The 18,306-nt window shown below is 33.9% G+C and overlaps 1 protein-coding gene across 1 annotated transcript; it reads right to left on the reverse strand.

Annotated features, from left to right (window-relative positions):
• Positions 1-268: 268 nt before the first annotated feature.
• LOC105786172 (amino acid permease 3) lies at positions 269-2,690 on the reverse strand. Its single transcript, XM_012612508.2, has 6 exons — positions 2,307-2,690; positions 1,991-2,224; positions 1,811-1,904; positions 1,506-1,720; positions 1,302-1,441; positions 269-1,241 (listed from the first exon to the last, which is right to left on the reverse strand). The coding sequence occupies exons 1-6, from the start codon at positions 2,401-2,403 to the stop codon at positions 588-590; spliced, it is 1,434 nt and encodes a 477-aa protein (XP_012467962.1). The 5' UTR covers positions 2,404-2,690; the 3' UTR covers positions 269-587.
• Between the last annotated feature and the right edge of the window lie 15,616 nt (positions 2,691-18,306).

Below are 18,306 nucleotides of genomic sequence, written 5' to 3' on the forward strand. Positions count from 1 at the left end.
GCATCAATTTTAACAATTCAATGACTTTAATGAAAACTTTTGAATATTTCAGTGACCAAATTGTAACTTTTTTAGTTAAGTGACCAAAACGAAAAGATATCCACAGTTTAGTAATTGATGGTACAGTTTACCCTAAAAAATCCTCTTAACATAGCAGTTTCTCAGGCTTTTTTGTTTTTAATAACACCAAAATTGGTGACATTTTCACCGATTGAACTGTTCTATGTTGTATTGCTCTTTTTAGCTGGTAGTTGCTTTTTCAAGGATCTCCATATCAAATTGCTAGCTTTAATTGTATGATAAAAGTTCATGCTATTCTATTCTATTCTATGCTCAAAGCTGTTCATTTTGCAATGACTGATGGGGAAAGTTACAAGTTCAAATTGTAGAACATTGACCCCATTTTGTTGAACAATACAGGGAAAAAAAGAAGAGAAGAAACTGCTTAGCAGTAGTGGTAAGTAACAACAACAAATCTGGCTTGATGAACATGAAGTAGAACTTTTTTAACCTATAAAGATTATTTTTCCTTGCTTTTTAAACTGTTCAATCATGAGTTGTCTGATATGAGCTCAATTCAACTTGAACTAGTAGGCGGTGGAGAAGGGCTTATATGACTTGAGATCAAGAATAACCCCTGCAATAGAACCAGCAGCAGCTGCTATTGTGATACTAAGGCAAGCAATGCTGAGAATCTGGAGGCAAAGCCATCTTGTGCTCCATTTTGCTATCTTGTTTTGAGAAATGTACATCTCTACTGGGAAGTAAACTGTGAGTGGCCAGAATCCAATAGCCCCAAGTAGTCCAACAATATCATTAAAGAAGGGAAGAAGCATGGAGATCAAAGTTGTTAGCATCACAAAAATTGTCCTCCAAACCAGACGAAAGAGGTTGAGATTGTAAGGGCGAAAGCCGGGAATGGGGATCTTGATGTCTTTGGTTATGAATTCACTATCTGGAAACCTTTTAGCTGCTGATTTCTCAATGAAGGCAAAAAGGGGTTGGCAGTAAACTTGGTATGCACCAACAAGGTGAATTACAATGGCAGCATTAGCAATGTCAAGGAGCCAGAATGGGTTATAGAATCCAAAACCGGTTAGAAGGTTCCCGGGGGACAAGTCCCCGAAAGCAGCATAGCCCATGCAACCACACAACATGTAGAAAAGTGTTGTCACTCCAACACTTAACAAAGTTGCCTTGCTCATCGTCTTTGATTCGGATGGGGGAGCCTTAAGTGTGTCCTATACAAGGATCATACTGTTATTGGAGGTAGATAAATTGGACAAAATGAAGTTACATACCTGAATTTCAATGAGTATGAGGGAATAAGAATAGGCAAAAGCCATGTCTCCAAGTGCCTGGAAGCTCCTCCATATTTTTTGTGTTTGAGTAACAGTTCCAACACTTATACCAGTCAGGCTTCCCCTAATTTTTCCATTCTCTGGTAAATTAACCAAACATTAGGTTGCATGCATTGTAAGTGTGTAAACGAAAGCTGTGAATACCTGCTACTTTAGCAATTCCAAGTCCAAGTCCAATTGTTGAGTAAGTGAAGGACATGACAGCAGCAACAATGGAAAGCCACCATAATTGATCAAAGTCAGGAATTTGAGAGAAAATGATTTCAGCAATGCCAAAACCAATCATATAAGGGTTGCTATTCATATGACATGGATTTTTGCCACGGCTTGCATGGAAGCAATTAGACCTTTTTATAGCCCTGTTACAATTCCCGTTAGCCCCCAAACAAACGCAAGTAAAGAAGAAAGCAAACATGTTCTGGCTGGAACCCTTGTGTTAAGGAACTCACATCATGCTAATTGATGATGCAATAGTGTATCCAATGGCAACTCCAAAAAGGTTCAAGTATTGAACCCACCCACATATCTTCACTTCAAACCCACCTGAAAAAACAAAAAGGTTAAGTTAACAAGTTTAGGAAGAATCCTCCCATTTTGTTACTGCAATCGAAAGTTTCATTCTAGTCTACCAAGATTTGCTCTGACAGCTTCCATGTACGTATAGTTTCTCTTGCCATTAACAGGGTCATCACAGCGGTAACAAGCAGCAAGAAGAGTAGAGGTGTAGTAAGTTACAAAAGAGAACAAAAATATAACTGCTGGACCAGCTATCCATCCAAGCTGAGCAGTGGCCCAAGCCAGGGACAGGACGCCAGAACCAATCACAGCCGTAATAATATGAGCACTTGCCGTCCATACAGTTCCTGGCACATGAAAAAAACAGTGACATCACATAAGCAAGTGTTTGGTGCAAAGGGATGTTGCCATAAACTTGGTGGAATTTACCAGTTCGCTTGAGTCTGCCATCGTCATCAAAGCCAATGGGGTGGTCAAAAACCAGGTTGTTGTGAAGGCGATTTTTGACAGCACCCTTCTCTCCCATCTTTGCTAAGTGACACAAAAAACCAACAAATGGATAGAGAGCAAGGAAGAGAGTGTTGCAGGAGCTGGTGAGTTAAAGAAGAAAAAGAATAGGCTGGTGAGGAATGAAGAAGAAGAATGAAGGGAGTGGAGTATATATAACTGCTGTGGGTTGTCCATATGACACACACAACCTTTAACTAAACTTTCCATTATTACAAAGTCTGTAAAATTAATGAAGTAATCTTTTTGTCTTTAAAGGACCACCTCTGGTTCAGAAATTCTGTTGTCCTCCATCCTTACTGAAGGGGAAGGTTCCTTTACATAAATTTTCTTTTATCCATGATCCAAGAATTGAATATAAAATGAACATCAATAATAATAGCAATCAACTAATGATAGTCAAATGCTTTTATAATGATTCTAAACCGTAAACAAGGCTCCACCGCCCCTGGAAAAAAACCATATCAGCCTGCCAATGGTGGGTGGACAGTCAGTATCTAATTCCCGTTTTAGTTCCCAATGAATGAGGAGAGAAAGGTCATTAACACAAAAGAAATTAACCATTTACTTAGCATCTTCGAAAACATTTTCATTTCCTTTTTTCTGTTTGCCATAATCTTTCCCAATGAAAACACCCTTCATTTTCTCAGGAAAATAGGACGCTTTTTTGACATTTTCATAACCTTGCCTTTACCCAAATTAAAACAATATCGACGGTTATACTTACATTCACATGCTTTACTGTTCAAATTTGGCACTTAACTAGTTTTAACAAGTATTAATGTAGTTTTGATTTCACCAAATATTTTTAAATTGACAAAAACAAACATGTTTGTCTTTATCTTCCCACAAACATTTCACCATGATTATCATGTATGAGAACAATTCCATCCCAAGGCTGCAAATTTTGTTGTAATTAGATTTCACTCAGTGTTGTATGAACCGGACTAAATCGGGAATCAATTGGGGTTTGGAGAGTGGCTTTAAACCGTTAGATCAGAAATCGGTATGAACTGGTTGAATTAACTAAAAACCAGTTGAATTGTTTTTTTTTAAATAATTTTTTAGTTGGATCGCTCAACCCGGACGAACTGGTGACTTGACCGATTCGACCATTGGTCCGGTTTAAAGAATATTGGATTTCACTTGCTGAACATGTGCAATAAATTAATATCACATTGAATGAAACTATTTATGTTTGCAACTCACTTTTGAACCTAACAATATGCAACTTACCTTATTTGTTAGCAATTTTTGACATGCCTATCGTAATTATTCACTTGCATCTTTTTTTTTTAAATAATAATATTTTGAGTAGTAATCTACGAGGTTATGATTGATGAAATTATTTAATCAAACAAGGTGTTTTTTAAAGAATTTTAGCATGATCTATTTACCATATTTGAAGAGATTGATTTTGAAGAAATATTAAGAAAATAATACCTCTTTTTATTTCATGTTTTTCAAAGCACTTAATTGGGAGAAATTGAAGGGGCGTTGATCAATCATATTACCTAAAGGTTCACAAGCTCAATATTGCATATACATCAAAGACTTGTTTATTGGTTTATGTATGAATTTGAGGGAGCACTTCTATGTTCAACATAGGGACATGTTAGAGTGCAAATTGTTTATAAATAAACAGTTTTTGTTTAGTTTGTAATTATGCTTTTAAGGGGGAAAGATTTAATGGAAGAGTGAATCTAATTGAAGGTATAGGAGTGAGGTTGCAATATGGTGAGTAAGTTGAACTTAAATCACATCTTTTACTATTGATTCATAGTGGTTACTCACTTGGCAAGACTTCAATGTAAAGAAAGGGTTTCGAGCTGCATAACAGATTCTCATGTCCATTATCTTCAATTGCAACCCACAATATAACTAACCTAAAACTCAACACTAACATTTGGCGTTAGAGCTAGACATCGGAAGAATTTAGTGAAGATCTTGTTGTTGAATTGATAAAAGATAGAAGGTAGCTATTGAAAACTGCGGATTAGAGTATCTACAAGTCTCACGATAAAAAGGCATGGAGGAGAGCAATGCTTACTAGTTGTGAGCCTGAGGAGGATAAGCTAGCTAATGCAAATTCCAAAGCCTTAAATGCCATCTTCAATGGCATGAACCTCAAGATTTCAAAAGAATTTCAAAGTACACAAAAACTTTAGAAGCTTAGACCATACTTGAGAAAACACATAAAAGTACCTTTACTGTAAAACAATTCAAACTTCATAAATTAACGACCAAGTTTGAAACTCTCAAAATACTTGAAAATGAATCATTATCTAATTTTTATGCAAAATTATGGGAAATCTCTAACCAATCTTTTGCTCTTGGAGAGGAGTATGCTAATACCAAGTTAGTTTGCAAGGTTTTGAGGTATTTTACTGAATGTTTTTTTTCCGTTAAAGTGATTGCAAAAGAGGAGGCTAAGGACATCAATACAATGAGGATTGATGAACTAATTTGGTCCCTGTAAACGTTTAAGATGAATCTTGAGGAATTCAAGAAGAGAGAAGTTAAGATAGAGAAGAATATTGCTTTGCAAATTGCTTCATCAATTGCAACTGAAGAAGAAACTATTATGGAGGATTTGTAGGACAAAATTAGCCCTACTCGCAAAGAACTTTAATAGGGCCCTTAAGATGGTGTCAAGAAAGAACAAAAGTTTTGAAGGGGCTCAAAACTTTAAAAAAGGAAAAGGAAAGGTCATTACCATCAACAATGAAGGACTCAAAGAGAAAAAGAAAGGATAAGGCAAAGACCCCTACCGTCTTTGTTCAAACCAAGGGATAAAAAAATAAACATGAAAGTTCCTAAAGACCAGAAATTATTCACACTGAGAGACATCACAAGCATAATGAACGAATTATGTGTCATTATTGTGGTGCCTCAAGGCATGTTAGGCCCAAGTGTTACAAACTTTTGAAAGGTCTAAAGAAAAAGCAGTCAATTGCATCTCCAATTGCAACTTGAGTTCTAACTAATAGAAGATAGAACCAAAAACTTGTTCGGGGAAGGAAAGATCAAAGGCGTTTCTCACTTGCACACCTACCCTTGTAAGCTTATCTGAGCAGAAATTTGATATATGATGCAATAGAACTTTTTTTTTAATTTATAATCAATATATTTTTCTTATAAGGAAAACAGGTTGTTTAAAGATTGAATCTGAAATTAGTGTCAACTAATAACTAGAACCCAAATTCTTTGCTACTTCACATCCAGTTCTATCTTTAATCTAATAAATATTAAATGCATTTGTTATTGTACAAAAATCTAATGGTTTATAAGTACATGAACCTGAGTTACTAATCTTTGCTAGATGTTGAGCGGTTGATTTTGACTATAAGATTTAACAATGTTACCTAATTGGATAAAGTTGTAAATTTTCATAAAATGTAAGAATCAAATTTTGAAAAATTAGAAGAAATAAAATTAAATAATTTTATGTACTTTACCTTAAAAACAATTAAATAACATCCTCTTTATTTGCCCAATCAATAGTGCAAACCAAACTAATGAAGGAATGGGTTTGGTGACCACATTTCATTTTCTGGAAACAAGTGGCTAAACCAACCTCATACAGGTAGAGAGTGTTTTGCTTAACCATGTGGAGTTCCATTAACAATTTTTAGTGCCACATTTTTGTTAAATTGTAAATCAACTAACTAAAACAAACATTTTTTTCTTTTATGTTCATTTGAGAAAAGCCCTTAGATGATGATAGTGATACATACCCAAAAGGAACCACTTTTTAGGTCTTGCTAATGGTAGAGATTGATCAATATAACAAACTTGTTGGATAAAATGGCAGCAGCAAACAAATAATTAAACACTAAGAGCATAAGCTCTTTGAATAGCAAGCAAAAGCCTGAATGTGCAAGAGCATAAGCTCTCGATCAACAAGCAAAAGAAGAAAAAAGAAAAATGTAACTGAATGGAATAATAATTTTTTTCATTTCATTTGAAAATATATCAGTTACAAGTTTGAAATGTCAGTTACCTAACTTTATAAATGCTCCCATCAAATTTTAGCAAGTTGCCACTAAAGTAATATAAAAGAAAGCTGAACATTTTCAGCCGTTACATCCATCAATTCAAATCTTACTAACCATGAAATCAAGTTGCATATCAACTTGTTTCAATTACAAAAGATTGCAAATATCAAAAGTAAACAAAATAAACAAAGTGAACCAAGCTGCTCCTGGCCTTGCTCGAGTTCTGGTCTTCTGCAGCTATTGGTCTGCTCCTTGGCCTATTGTTGCATTGCAGTCCATGTTCAACACTCCTCCTTGGACTGTAGGCAACAAACACCAATAGATTCCCTCAGAAGTTCAAACCTCGTAGTACCAAAAGGCTTTGTCAATATGTCAGCCAATTGGTCTTGTGAGCTACAATATCCAAGACTCACATCCTCTGATTGTACTGCCTCTCGAACAAAATAAAATTTGAGTTTGAAGTGTTTTGTTTTGCCATGAAAAACATCATTCTTAGAGATAGCTATTGCTGATTGATTATCAACCATAATTTCAGTAGGCTCAAATTGTTCCTCATTCAAATCACACAACAACTTTCTAAGCCAAATGGCTTGACTTACTGCTCCAACTGCTGCTATGTATTCTGCTTCAGCAGTTGATTGAGCAACAATTTGTTGCTTTTTAGAGCTCCAACAGAAAACTCCCGAACCAAGTGTAAAGAGGCAGCCTGAGGTACTCCTCATATCATCAATCGAACCTCCCCAGTCACTATCTGAGTAGTCAGTCAGCTTCAGCTTACTTCCTGACTTGAACATTACTCCAAACTTCAAGTTTCCTTTAATATACCTGAGAATTCTCTTCGCTGCCTTTAAATGTGATGTGTTACAGCTATGCATGAAACGAGATAGCAAACTGATCGAGTGCATAAGATCAGGTCTAGTTGCTGTCAAGTATAGCAAGCATCCTATTAAACTTCTATACTCCCTTTCATCCACTTTTTCTTCATTTCCATAGTCGCTCAACTTTTGTCCTATAACCAGAGGAGTACTCACTGGCTTGCAATTTTCCATGTGAAATTTAGTGAGTATTTTCGAGGCAAAAGCATGTTGACCAATAAAAATACCTTGATCAATCTGACTCACTTCCATACTAAAGAAATAGCTCATAATTCCCAAGTCTGTCATATCAAACATGACTTGCATTTTCTCCTTGAACTCTTGAATTAGTTCAATTTTGCTTCTAGTTACCAGCAAATCATCTACATATATTGACACAATTAATAAGGTCTCATCATTGGACTTCTTCACACATAAAGTTGGTTCACTCAAACTTTTCTCAAAGTTAAGTTTAGACAGATACTTATCAATTCTGTCATACCAGGCTCAAGGAGCCTGTTTCAAACCATAAAGTTCCTTCTTCAGCCTATAGACCTTGTCCTCCATTCCTTGAACTTTAAATCGATCAGGCTGTTCCACATAAATCTCCTCTTTAAGAAAGCCATTTAAGAAAGCTGACTTGACATCAAGCTGGTGGACCTTCCAGTGTTTCTGTGCAGCCAAGGCAAACAGCAATTTGATAGTGTCCAGCCTTGCTACTGGAGCAAAAGTCTCCTCAAAATCAATGCCAGCCTGTTGGTTATACCCTTTCACCACAAGCCTTGCCTTGTGCTTGTTCAGAGAGCCATCTGTATTAAACTTTGCCTTGTAAACTCACTTGACACCGATGACCTTCCTCTGTTCAGGTCTGTCCACTAGATCCCAAGTATCATTCTTGTAGATCATATCGATTTCAACCTCCATAGCTTTCCTCCAGCTCTTGCTTCTAACAGCCTCTTCATAATTTGAGGGTTCAACAATGGCCACATTGTATCTCTGGTAGATGTCAGCAATGGACCTGGTCCCTCTCATAGGAGCATCATCAATATTGGTATTACTGCCCTTTCTTTCTGCCAATTCCAGATTGCTATCTCCTTCCTCTTCTTCAAATGGACTTGTATCTGAACCATCAAATTCCCAAAATCTTGATTCATTCAATTTAACATCCCTACTTACCAAAATCTTCTTGGTCGAGGGATCAAATATCCTGTAGCCCTTCTTATAGCCACTGTAGCTAATAAATATGCCAGCAATCGACCTCTTCTCAAGTTTGGTCCTTCTTTCAGCTGGTACAAGTACATAACATATGCAGCCAAACAATTTTAAGTGTGAGACAACAGGTTTAAGTCCATACCATGCTTCAAAAGAGGTATTGTCCTTCACAGCATGTGTTGGCAGCCTATTGGCAAGTATACTGAAGTGTTGACACCTTCAGCCCAAAAGATGCCTGGAAACTTGCTTTGAAATAGTAAACACCTGGTCATGTTCATCACTATCCTGTTCTTCCTTTCACTCACTCCATTTTACTGATGAGTGTACACTGTGGTCAGTTGATGATGGATTCCAGCCTGCTCACATAGCTTCTGGAACTTTTCAGACAAGTATTCTGAGCCATTGTCTGTCCTTAAAGCCTTGATCTTACAGCCTGCTTGATTTTTTGCCCAAGCTTTAAACTTTACAAACATATCAAACACCTCTGACTTCTGTTTCATGAAGTACACCCAGCAAAATCTGGTCAGATCATCAATAAACAAAACAAAGTACTTACTGCCATTTAGTGAATGTGTCTTCATTGGTCCACAGACATCTGAGTGCACCAAATCAAGTCTGTCTCAAGCCCTCCTTGCCTGGTTAGCTGAAAAGGGCAACCTGGCCTGTTTCCCAAACTAACACACTTCACAAACTGACTCAGTTGCATTAACCTTCTCCATGTCCTCTGTCATGTTTATTTTGTGCAGCAAATCAAGTGATTTGAAATTAACATGACCAAACCTCTTGTGCCAAAGATCAGTATTGTCTACTAGCAGGTATAGGCCCCTTTTTCAAGCTGACTCACATCCAGCATAAAGCATTTGTCTCCCATAGGTGCTGAGACAATCTCCCTACCATGAGCATCACTTATAACACAAGAATCATTCTTGAAAACTAGTGAAAAGCATTTCTTGACTAGCTGGCCTACACTAAGTAAATTTTGGTCTATTTCTGGCACATAGAGCGCATCAGAAATAACTTTGTTACCTGAACCAGTGTGAATCACAACATCACCTCTGCCCTTTGCTTCAATCAAATTGCCATTGCCTATCCTGACCTTCGAGACATAGCTCCTGTCAAGGTTATTGAATAGACTCTCATCTGCAGCTATGTGGTGTGAGCAACCACTGTCCACAAGCCAACTGCACTTGCTGTTAACTGCAAAACATGAAGCTGTAAATACATGCTCCTCTTGAGCTTGCATATCCTCAGCAGTCTTGGCTCGTACTGGCTGAGTTTGACACTTCTCATGATTTTTACAAATCTTCTCATGATGGTCATACTGCTTATAGCTCCTACACTGGATGTCTGGTCTTGTCCAGCAAAATTTCTCTAAATGATTGGTCTTTTTGCAGTGAATGCATGGTGGAAACCTCCTTCTGCCTGCTTCTCTATTTACTTCTCTCCTTGCCTTGTCCTTCCTTTCAAGCTAAGGTTTCTTAGCTCTTTGATTTGAGCTAGAGTCTTCCCTGACTCTTGCTTGAAAAGCTCCTTCAGGGTTCTCCTCCTGTCTGCTAGCTCTCTGCTGCTCAAGTGTATAGAGAGAATTAACCAATTCAGACAATGAAATGGTTGTAAGGTCCCTCGAGTCCTCCAGTGAGGAGATTTTTTATTCAAACCTCTCTGGAAGAGTAGTGATCACCTTCTCAACCACTCTGCTGTCACTGAAATCCTCTCCTAGGAGTCTTATGTTGTTCACAGTTGCCATAATTCTATCAGAATACTGTTTAATAGTTTTTGATTCCTTCATCTTTAAATTTTCAAACTCCCTTCTCAGGTTAATGACTTGTTGCTGCATGGTCTTGTCTGATCCCATAAACTCCTCTCTAATCCTGTCCCATGCCTGCTTAGGAGAATCACAGGCCATAATGCGAGTGAAAATAACATCTGACACTCCATTCTGCAAACAGGCCATGACTTTATGTTTCTTGGCTCGTTCCTCACCATGTTGCCTGATCTGAGCAATTGTAGGATTTGTTCTTAATGGTGCTGGCTCGACATCACTCTCAACTACACTCCAGAGGTCAAGTGCTTGAAGGTATGTCTTCATCTTGACAACCCAAATGTGGTAGTTGTCTCCAGCAAAAACTGGTGGTGGAGGAGGAGCAAAACTCATGCTGCTGAAAACTGACTTTGCAAAAACAATTCTAAGTTTGTTTTAAACTTGAAATGTAAACAACAGAGGTCCTCAAAGATAGGAGGCTCTGATTACCATTTACTGGATAAAATGGCAACAACAAACAAATAATTAAACACTAAGAGCATAAGCTCTTTGAACAGTAAACAGAACAGCAAGCAAAAGCTTGAATGTGCAAGAGCATAAGCTCTCGATCAACAAGCAAAAGAAGAAAAAAGAAAAATGTAACTGAATGGAATAATAATTTTTTTCATTTCATTTGAAAATATATCAGTTACAAGTTTGAAATGTCAGTTACCTAACTTTATAACTGCTCCCATCTAATTTTAGCAAGTTGCCACTAAAGTAATACAAAAGAAAGCTGAACATTTTTAGCCATTACATCCATCAATTCAAATCTTACTAACCATGAAATCAAGTTGCATATCAACTTGTTTCAATTACAAAAGATTGCAAATATCAAAAGTAAACAAAATAAACAAAGTGAACCAAGCTGCTTCTGGCCTTGCTCGAGTTCTGGTCTGCTGCAGCTACTGGTCTGCTCCTTAGCCTATTGTTGCATTGCAGTCCATGTTCAACAAAACTCGACATAAGCATAGGAGATTTATTAACTGCCTCACCTCACTAAGTGGTTGAATTCAACAGAAAAAATAAAAATATTTCTTTTTTAGGATCATGTTTTGACATTTTTCTTTTGTTATTTCTAACAATATTTTTTTCTCTCTTGTTACAATATTTTAAGAATCTTGAGTTCTTAACAAATAAATAAACTGTGTAATAAATTTATAAAAAGTTGATATAATAATTTAATGTTACTTAGGTTGAAATAGTAAAATTGAAATTATATAGATTATAATATTTTGGGTTTGGATCCGATTAGGTTAATTTTTTGTTTTGTAAAAATAGAGGGTTTCTGGTAACTTTACTACTAAGTTGGGATCTGGTTGATAGATGGCATCAATTCAGTCAAACTTTTAAATATAACTAGTAATTTTATCACACGTATATGCAGTGAAAATAACGTATTTAAAAAAGTACATGTGCGTTAAAATATAACATCTATTTTTAAAGGTAAATATAACATCTATTAAATGATATAACTTGAAACTACTAATAATAACATATATGCAATATGTTAAGTTGACTTGTGACATTAAATCATCAACGATATTATCTGTATATACATTCAGCATGATGACGGTGAAAAACATATTTTATGTAAAAAAAAGCATATGAGGCAAAAGTTAAAAAATTTTAAGATGTTTGATATCATATATTCATATCTCATTGTTTGTGCATGTTTCGCAAGTTTAAATTATTTTTCATAACTTCTAAAAGAATGTATGAAAGGACAGAAACATGGTTTAATATTTTACTTTAATATTTTAATATTTTTAATTTTATATATTTTTATATTATAAAATAATATGGAAAGCTATAATTTTTTTAGAAAATTAAGAAATTAAGACTCTATTTGGTTTTAAAGAATAAATCCATTTTCGATTGAGTCTTACCTCGATTCGTATTGGCATTGATATAGTTGCCACTGTAGGAGGACATGGATTCGAATATGATAAAGCACATTATTCTTCTATTTAAGAATTGGAGAGGGGTTATGGGTAGTCCTAGGCATTATATTCTATCAAAAAGAACAAATATAATAAGAACCTATAATGAGATTAATATTAAAAAAATATAATAAAGTCTATTTTCATTTTCCTAAGAAGAATACAACACCATAGAAATTGCATTTTGTGGTTAGAAGAAAATGAAAATATATGAAAATTAAAAAATAGTAAAAGATATTTTACCTTTTCACTAAAAATTCTTTTAAAATTGAAAAGTTAAAACAAATATTTTTAATTCCAAATCTCATACTCAGATTCATATGATATAAAAGGAGGAATTCTATTTTTTAACTTTTAAAATTGAGTAATCAAAACCTAAAAATTATTTTGAACTTTATAAGGTTTTAAAATTTCAACTATTTATCAAAAAAGTTTCAATTATTTTGCTTTGCAGTGTTGGGTGTTGTTTTTGTTGAGAAATGATTGTATAAAATTATGATTCCATATTATCCCTATACATTTTCAATAGGAGAACGACAAATCAGATTTATCCCTTTCCAATAGCATTTTTAATTGGATTTAATTTTTTTTAAGGAGGAAAAAGCTGAAAATTATGAGCGAAAAATCTGATTTATCATTCTCCTATTAGAAAGGGATAGGGATGACGTGGAATTACAGTTTCATACAATCTCTTCTTTGTTTTGTTACACGTCTCATTGTCATTTAGATACTATTTTACCACCTCACTATTAGTCAAATAGAGCAATTTGTTTAACTTAGCAAAATTTTAACTACTTAAATTGGGAAATTTTTATTTAGGTACCAAACTGTTAAAACGAATTATACTGTAAAAATTAATTTTAAGTTCTGAAGTGTTAAAACGAATTGTACTATAAAAACTAATTTAGGTACCAATATGTTAAAACAAATTATATTTATTTTTTGAGAATAAGTTTTGGTTGGATTAAGCCTAGACTTTTGTTACATATTTCTAATTATAACCATATTTTTTAGTGAACATTGAAAAAAAAAAGTTGGTACACATCAATTTTGAATTTTCTTTCCTACATAGAACAATCTAGTTAGCTAGCTTAATTATGTTTCCCTTCAACAATCTTTGAAGGTAATTTGATTATTTTCTCGGCCGATTAAGTTTTAGTTCAGTTAGTATTGATATTATTATGGACGTGGGTTCGAACATGTTGAAACACATTATTTTTCTATTTAAGAGTTAGGATGAATTATAGATAGTTCTAAATATTGTATTAAAAAGATTTGATTATATCCTGCAGATTGTTGAACTCCTTTTCCTTTGTTAACGATAAATTATTTTTATAAGAGAAAAGGCAAGACTTAAGGATCGAATTCAAAACTGGTATTAATTAAAGATTTAATATTGAATTTTTTTATCACTCTCCCGTGATTTAGCTAATATTTGATGAGTATTGGTGAAGTCAAAACCAAGAGTCCATTAGATCCGAAATTAATAGTTTTCTTATTGAACTCTATATAAAAACAATTTTAGATAATTATGTCTTTATTCTACTATGAGTCAAGACCCGATAAATTTTTTTTTATCATTAAGGTGAAGAACTGAACCAATATTTTTTTTATCATCGATTGAATCACTGTTCGCGACATGATTCTATTTTATCATCAATCCATATTTTTCGTAATCTTTTTAAAAGAAAAGCAGGATTCAATGATCAAACTTAAGACGAATGTCAACTAAAGATTTAATATCAAATTTTTTGTTACTTCAAAGGAATTTAAAATATTGGTGAAACCAAAATGAAGAATCCATTAAATCTCAAATTAATAATATTGTAGATGAAAACAAATTTAGATAGGTATGTGTTTATTTGATAATAGGAAATGTAGGTTGGAGGTCTCACTCCACAAGCAACATATGGAATCTCTCTTGTTATTATTGCTAAAAAAGAGCCAATGGTGTGGATTTTTAGGACGATATGTGCCGATGATGTATACATCTTAGTAGTTGGGATAAACTAAGAAGAAAAAACCAAATGCCTAATGAAATCAAATCAAAGAAATATCCTAATCAGTTTCAATGTTAGATAGAGAACTGGGTAGATTTCTTTTTCCTTTTTAGTATTCGAAATTCTTTTAATAATCTCATTATAAGTTTTGATCATATCTGCTTTTTTAGATATAATACTTAATTAGGATCATTCATAGCTCTTCTCTAACCCATAAATAGGAGAATAATATATTTCAACGCACTCGAACCCAGATTCTCTTGTATTGACAACAATATTCATGTCAATCGAACTACTAATATTCGAATTTAAATATATATATATATATATATATATATATAATAGTTATAAAATTTGAATTTATTTATTATTTGTCAAGTGGGTCTAATTTCTATATTGTATTTTTTAATAACTATATTGTAACCCTCTGTTAAAATAAATAATACTAAAATGGCATGGGATAATGTTCTCTAAAAGCCTAGCCATTATTGGAACTATTTTATGCCCTTTATCAATAGGTATTCTACATTCTGAAACTGGATATAATGAATATGGCATGGAATAATTGGCAAAGTTATTTAAAATTCCACCCTTTCAAGCAAGACCCATCATCAACTTAGAGAGAATGAAAATAGAAGCAAATATTCTCATTTAATAATAATAATGTTGATATAAAATGATAAATAAGACATTATAAACAATCAAACATATGTATAAAATTTATGTTTATAAAAGAATCTCAAAAGAAAAGAAAGCAATATTTTAGCTTAAAATCAAAGACTCAATTAAATCTAAAATTAAGTAGTGCAATTTAAAGTGATTTAGTTATTTATTTTAATAGAAGTTAAACAGTGTCCATTCATACGGCTACTTGATGTATGAATTGGATTAAAGGGATTATTATAAATTGATCCTCTTTCTACCAATTAGGGCTACACTCACAAAATACATATGCTTCATTGCTCAAGGTTATGTAACAAAAAGAAAAATGTTGAGAGGAAGAAATCAATTTATCGTGGTCTTTTTCATCAACTTCAATAACTGACTTCAATTGCGCGACAAGTAACTCTTCATATTCATGAAAACCATATTATTATAAAGATCATAAAATTATTATTTATGCAATATTGTTTTCTACATAATAATATCATGAATTTTTATATATCATTTTCTTTAAAATATTGAAATTCAATTAGTTTAATTATATATATGATGTTAAGTTTTATTTCTTTGATTCTTGTTATATTAAATATTGAAATTCCATTTTAAATCTCGTTCCATTTATTTTTCTTGATTTATAGATGAAAATAATTAAAAAGTAAATAATTGTTATTTAGTGCTAATTAACCCAAAAATAAATACCTATTTTAGATTTATATTATTTTAATACTATTGAATACATGTCCAATAATTATTATTTGTAATTTGTAAAGAAAATTATTGACACGGCTTTTGTTTGCCTATTGACACGGGTTTTTTCTTTTCTTTTAGTTTTTGTTTATAGTTTTGGAGTGAAATTTTTTTTGCGTTCTTGAGTGATGGAGGAGGAACTGGCTAATCTGAATTTGATAGATGAGGAGGAGGACGCGTTTCATGAGGAAGGTGCGGTTGTGGATCAGAAATATCAATTCAGTCTTGTGGGACGATGCTTGACGAATAGTGTTGTTCATTTTCCATCTTTACGTAATAGTATTGATAATTTTTGGCATCCCATTGGGGGAATTTGTATTTCGGATTTATGAGATAAAAGATTTCTTTTTTCAATTTTTCCATGCCATTGATGTTCAAATAGTGCTTTCTGGAACTACATGGTTTTTCAACAATCATTTATTAATGCTTCACAAGATTCAATCGGGAGGAAATCCGTTGTTAGTTCCATTATCCCTATCAAAATTTTGGGTCCAAATACATGATTTGCCTCCAGGTTTGATGACGGAAACCATGGCAAAACAATTTGGGGATTTTTTGGGTCAGTTTCTTGAATATGATACAACTATTCTGACAATGGGTATCCAAAAATTTATGAATATTCGAATTCGATTGGATGTGACAATTCCATTGAAAATGAATAAGAAGATTCTGATTAGCAAGGACCAGATTGTCTATGCTTATTTTTAGTACGATAAACTAATTATGTTTTATTTTATTTGCGGTAAGCTCGGCCGTAGGGAGAGTTTTTGCTCGTTTAGGACTAGAATTGAGCCCTCAAAAATAGTTTTTAAGTGGTATATCTCACTGCGTACGAGGGTACGACGGCAAAACGCAACTCTGAGCAAATGGCTTTATGAAGTAGACGGTTCAGAATGCAGAATGATGAATGTAATAGGCCAATTTTGGCTTTGGCCCAGATCAAAAATAAAACACAAAATAAACCAAAATAAATATAAAGTCCAATTTTTTTTAATAGTAAATTTACATATCAAGCCCAAAAACACTACCCAATTACAGCCCAAATGCAACAAAAACCCTAGTGGCCCAACAGCCCAAAAATTAAACCATTTTCAGTAGCAAAAAAAGAAAATCCTAGGGCTAGCATAAGTTGTCGCCACCGCTGCCTCCTCCACGTCAGCACCTCTATACACAACTGGCTTCCGTACCTACAAGCAAGATAAGAAAGAAAAAACAGAAGAAACAGTAGCAAAATATTGTATTTTTTTTTGCTATTAAGGCCACAAACAAATCAATATATTTTTTTTACACAGAAATTGAAACAGAAGAAAAAGAAAAATTTTAAAAGGTGGCCATTTTTTCATTTTCTCTCTTCGTTTTTATTTTTTGTTTTATTTTTTAAAGAAACAAGCATAAGATAAAAAAAAAGGGAGTCGAAAGCTTACTGATTTTTCACATTTCGTCGCCGTGGGTGGCCAAGGAATGTCGTCTCTGATGAAAGATGACACTTTTCAGGGTTGAGAAATCAAAAGGTCAAGAAATTTCTTTCTGGCCACCTTGGACGGCGGAGCCATGGCCGGATTCTGGAAAGAGGGGAGAGAGTTTGAAAGGTTTTTAAAGTTTTTTTTTTAAAAATGAGGGGTTAAAAGAAATTTTTGGTAAAAAATCGAGTTTATATAGCTTATCAAAACGATGTCATTTTGAATTAACCCTCTCAGACGCTAAACGGCGTCGTTTTGGTGCCAACCCGCATGCGTCCCAACCCGCAAGGCTAGGATCCGAGGGTTTTCTAGCGTTTGGGTTATTAATTTAACATTAATAAAAAGAGGAATCGTATAGTGAATTCTTTCAAGTTTTGAAATTTTTGACATTAAGACATTAATTAATCAAATAGGTATCAATTTTGGGTGTCACGAGGGTGTTAATCCTTCCTCATGCGTAACCGACTCCTGAACTCATTTTGTGGATTTTTGTAGACCAAAAATATTATTTTAGTAAATCAAAACTTTTATTAAAACAATTGAATTACGAGGTGATCTAATCACACCTCACAAAAAGGATTGGTGGCAACTCCATTTTTATTTTTAAATAAAAGTCGATTCCAAAAAAAATGTTTCGACAATGAATATGGAAAGTGGCACTAAAGTCTCAAATTTAGGGAAAGAGAGAGACACTGGGCGTAATCGTTGGGGAAATGTGGAGAAATCTTATCTAAACCCTAACTTTATTCCCTTAGGATCTAGACAAAAGACATTAAATAAGGGTTTTGACAACTGGCAAAATACGGACAGTAGGGGTTTAAATGGGGCTGATTGTGAAAATGGGCTTATGGATCTGTTGTTGGATAAGGAAAATGACCCACTTCTTACTATGGAAGGCAATAAATGACAACGAGTGGTTGGTGATATGACACTCTCTTTGGGGAATGACATCGATGGATGACTTCATGATACAGCGGCTAGCTCTACAGGGTGGAGTAACCGAATGCAATGGAACTTCTAAGTTGGAATGTCCATGGACTAAGGAGGCCACAAACTGTTAATATGCTAAAAAATAAATTGAGGGCCATTAATCCCCTAATTTTGTTTCTTATAGAAACGAAATTAAATTCAAAAAAGATGAAAATGGTTCGATTGAAATGCACTTTTGAAAATGGTATTGATATAGGGGCGATTAGATCAAAATGAGGTTTATCCTTGGGTTGGAAAGTTAACTCTTTCATTAT

The sequence above is a fragment of the Gossypium raimondii genome, chromosome 1 (genome assembly GCF_025698545.1).
Source record: "Gossypium raimondii isolate GPD5lz chromosome 1, ASM2569854v1, whole genome shotgun sequence".
In the NCBI taxonomy this organism is placed as follows: domain Eukaryota; kingdom Viridiplantae; phylum Streptophyta; class Magnoliopsida; order Malvales; family Malvaceae; genus Gossypium; species Gossypium raimondii.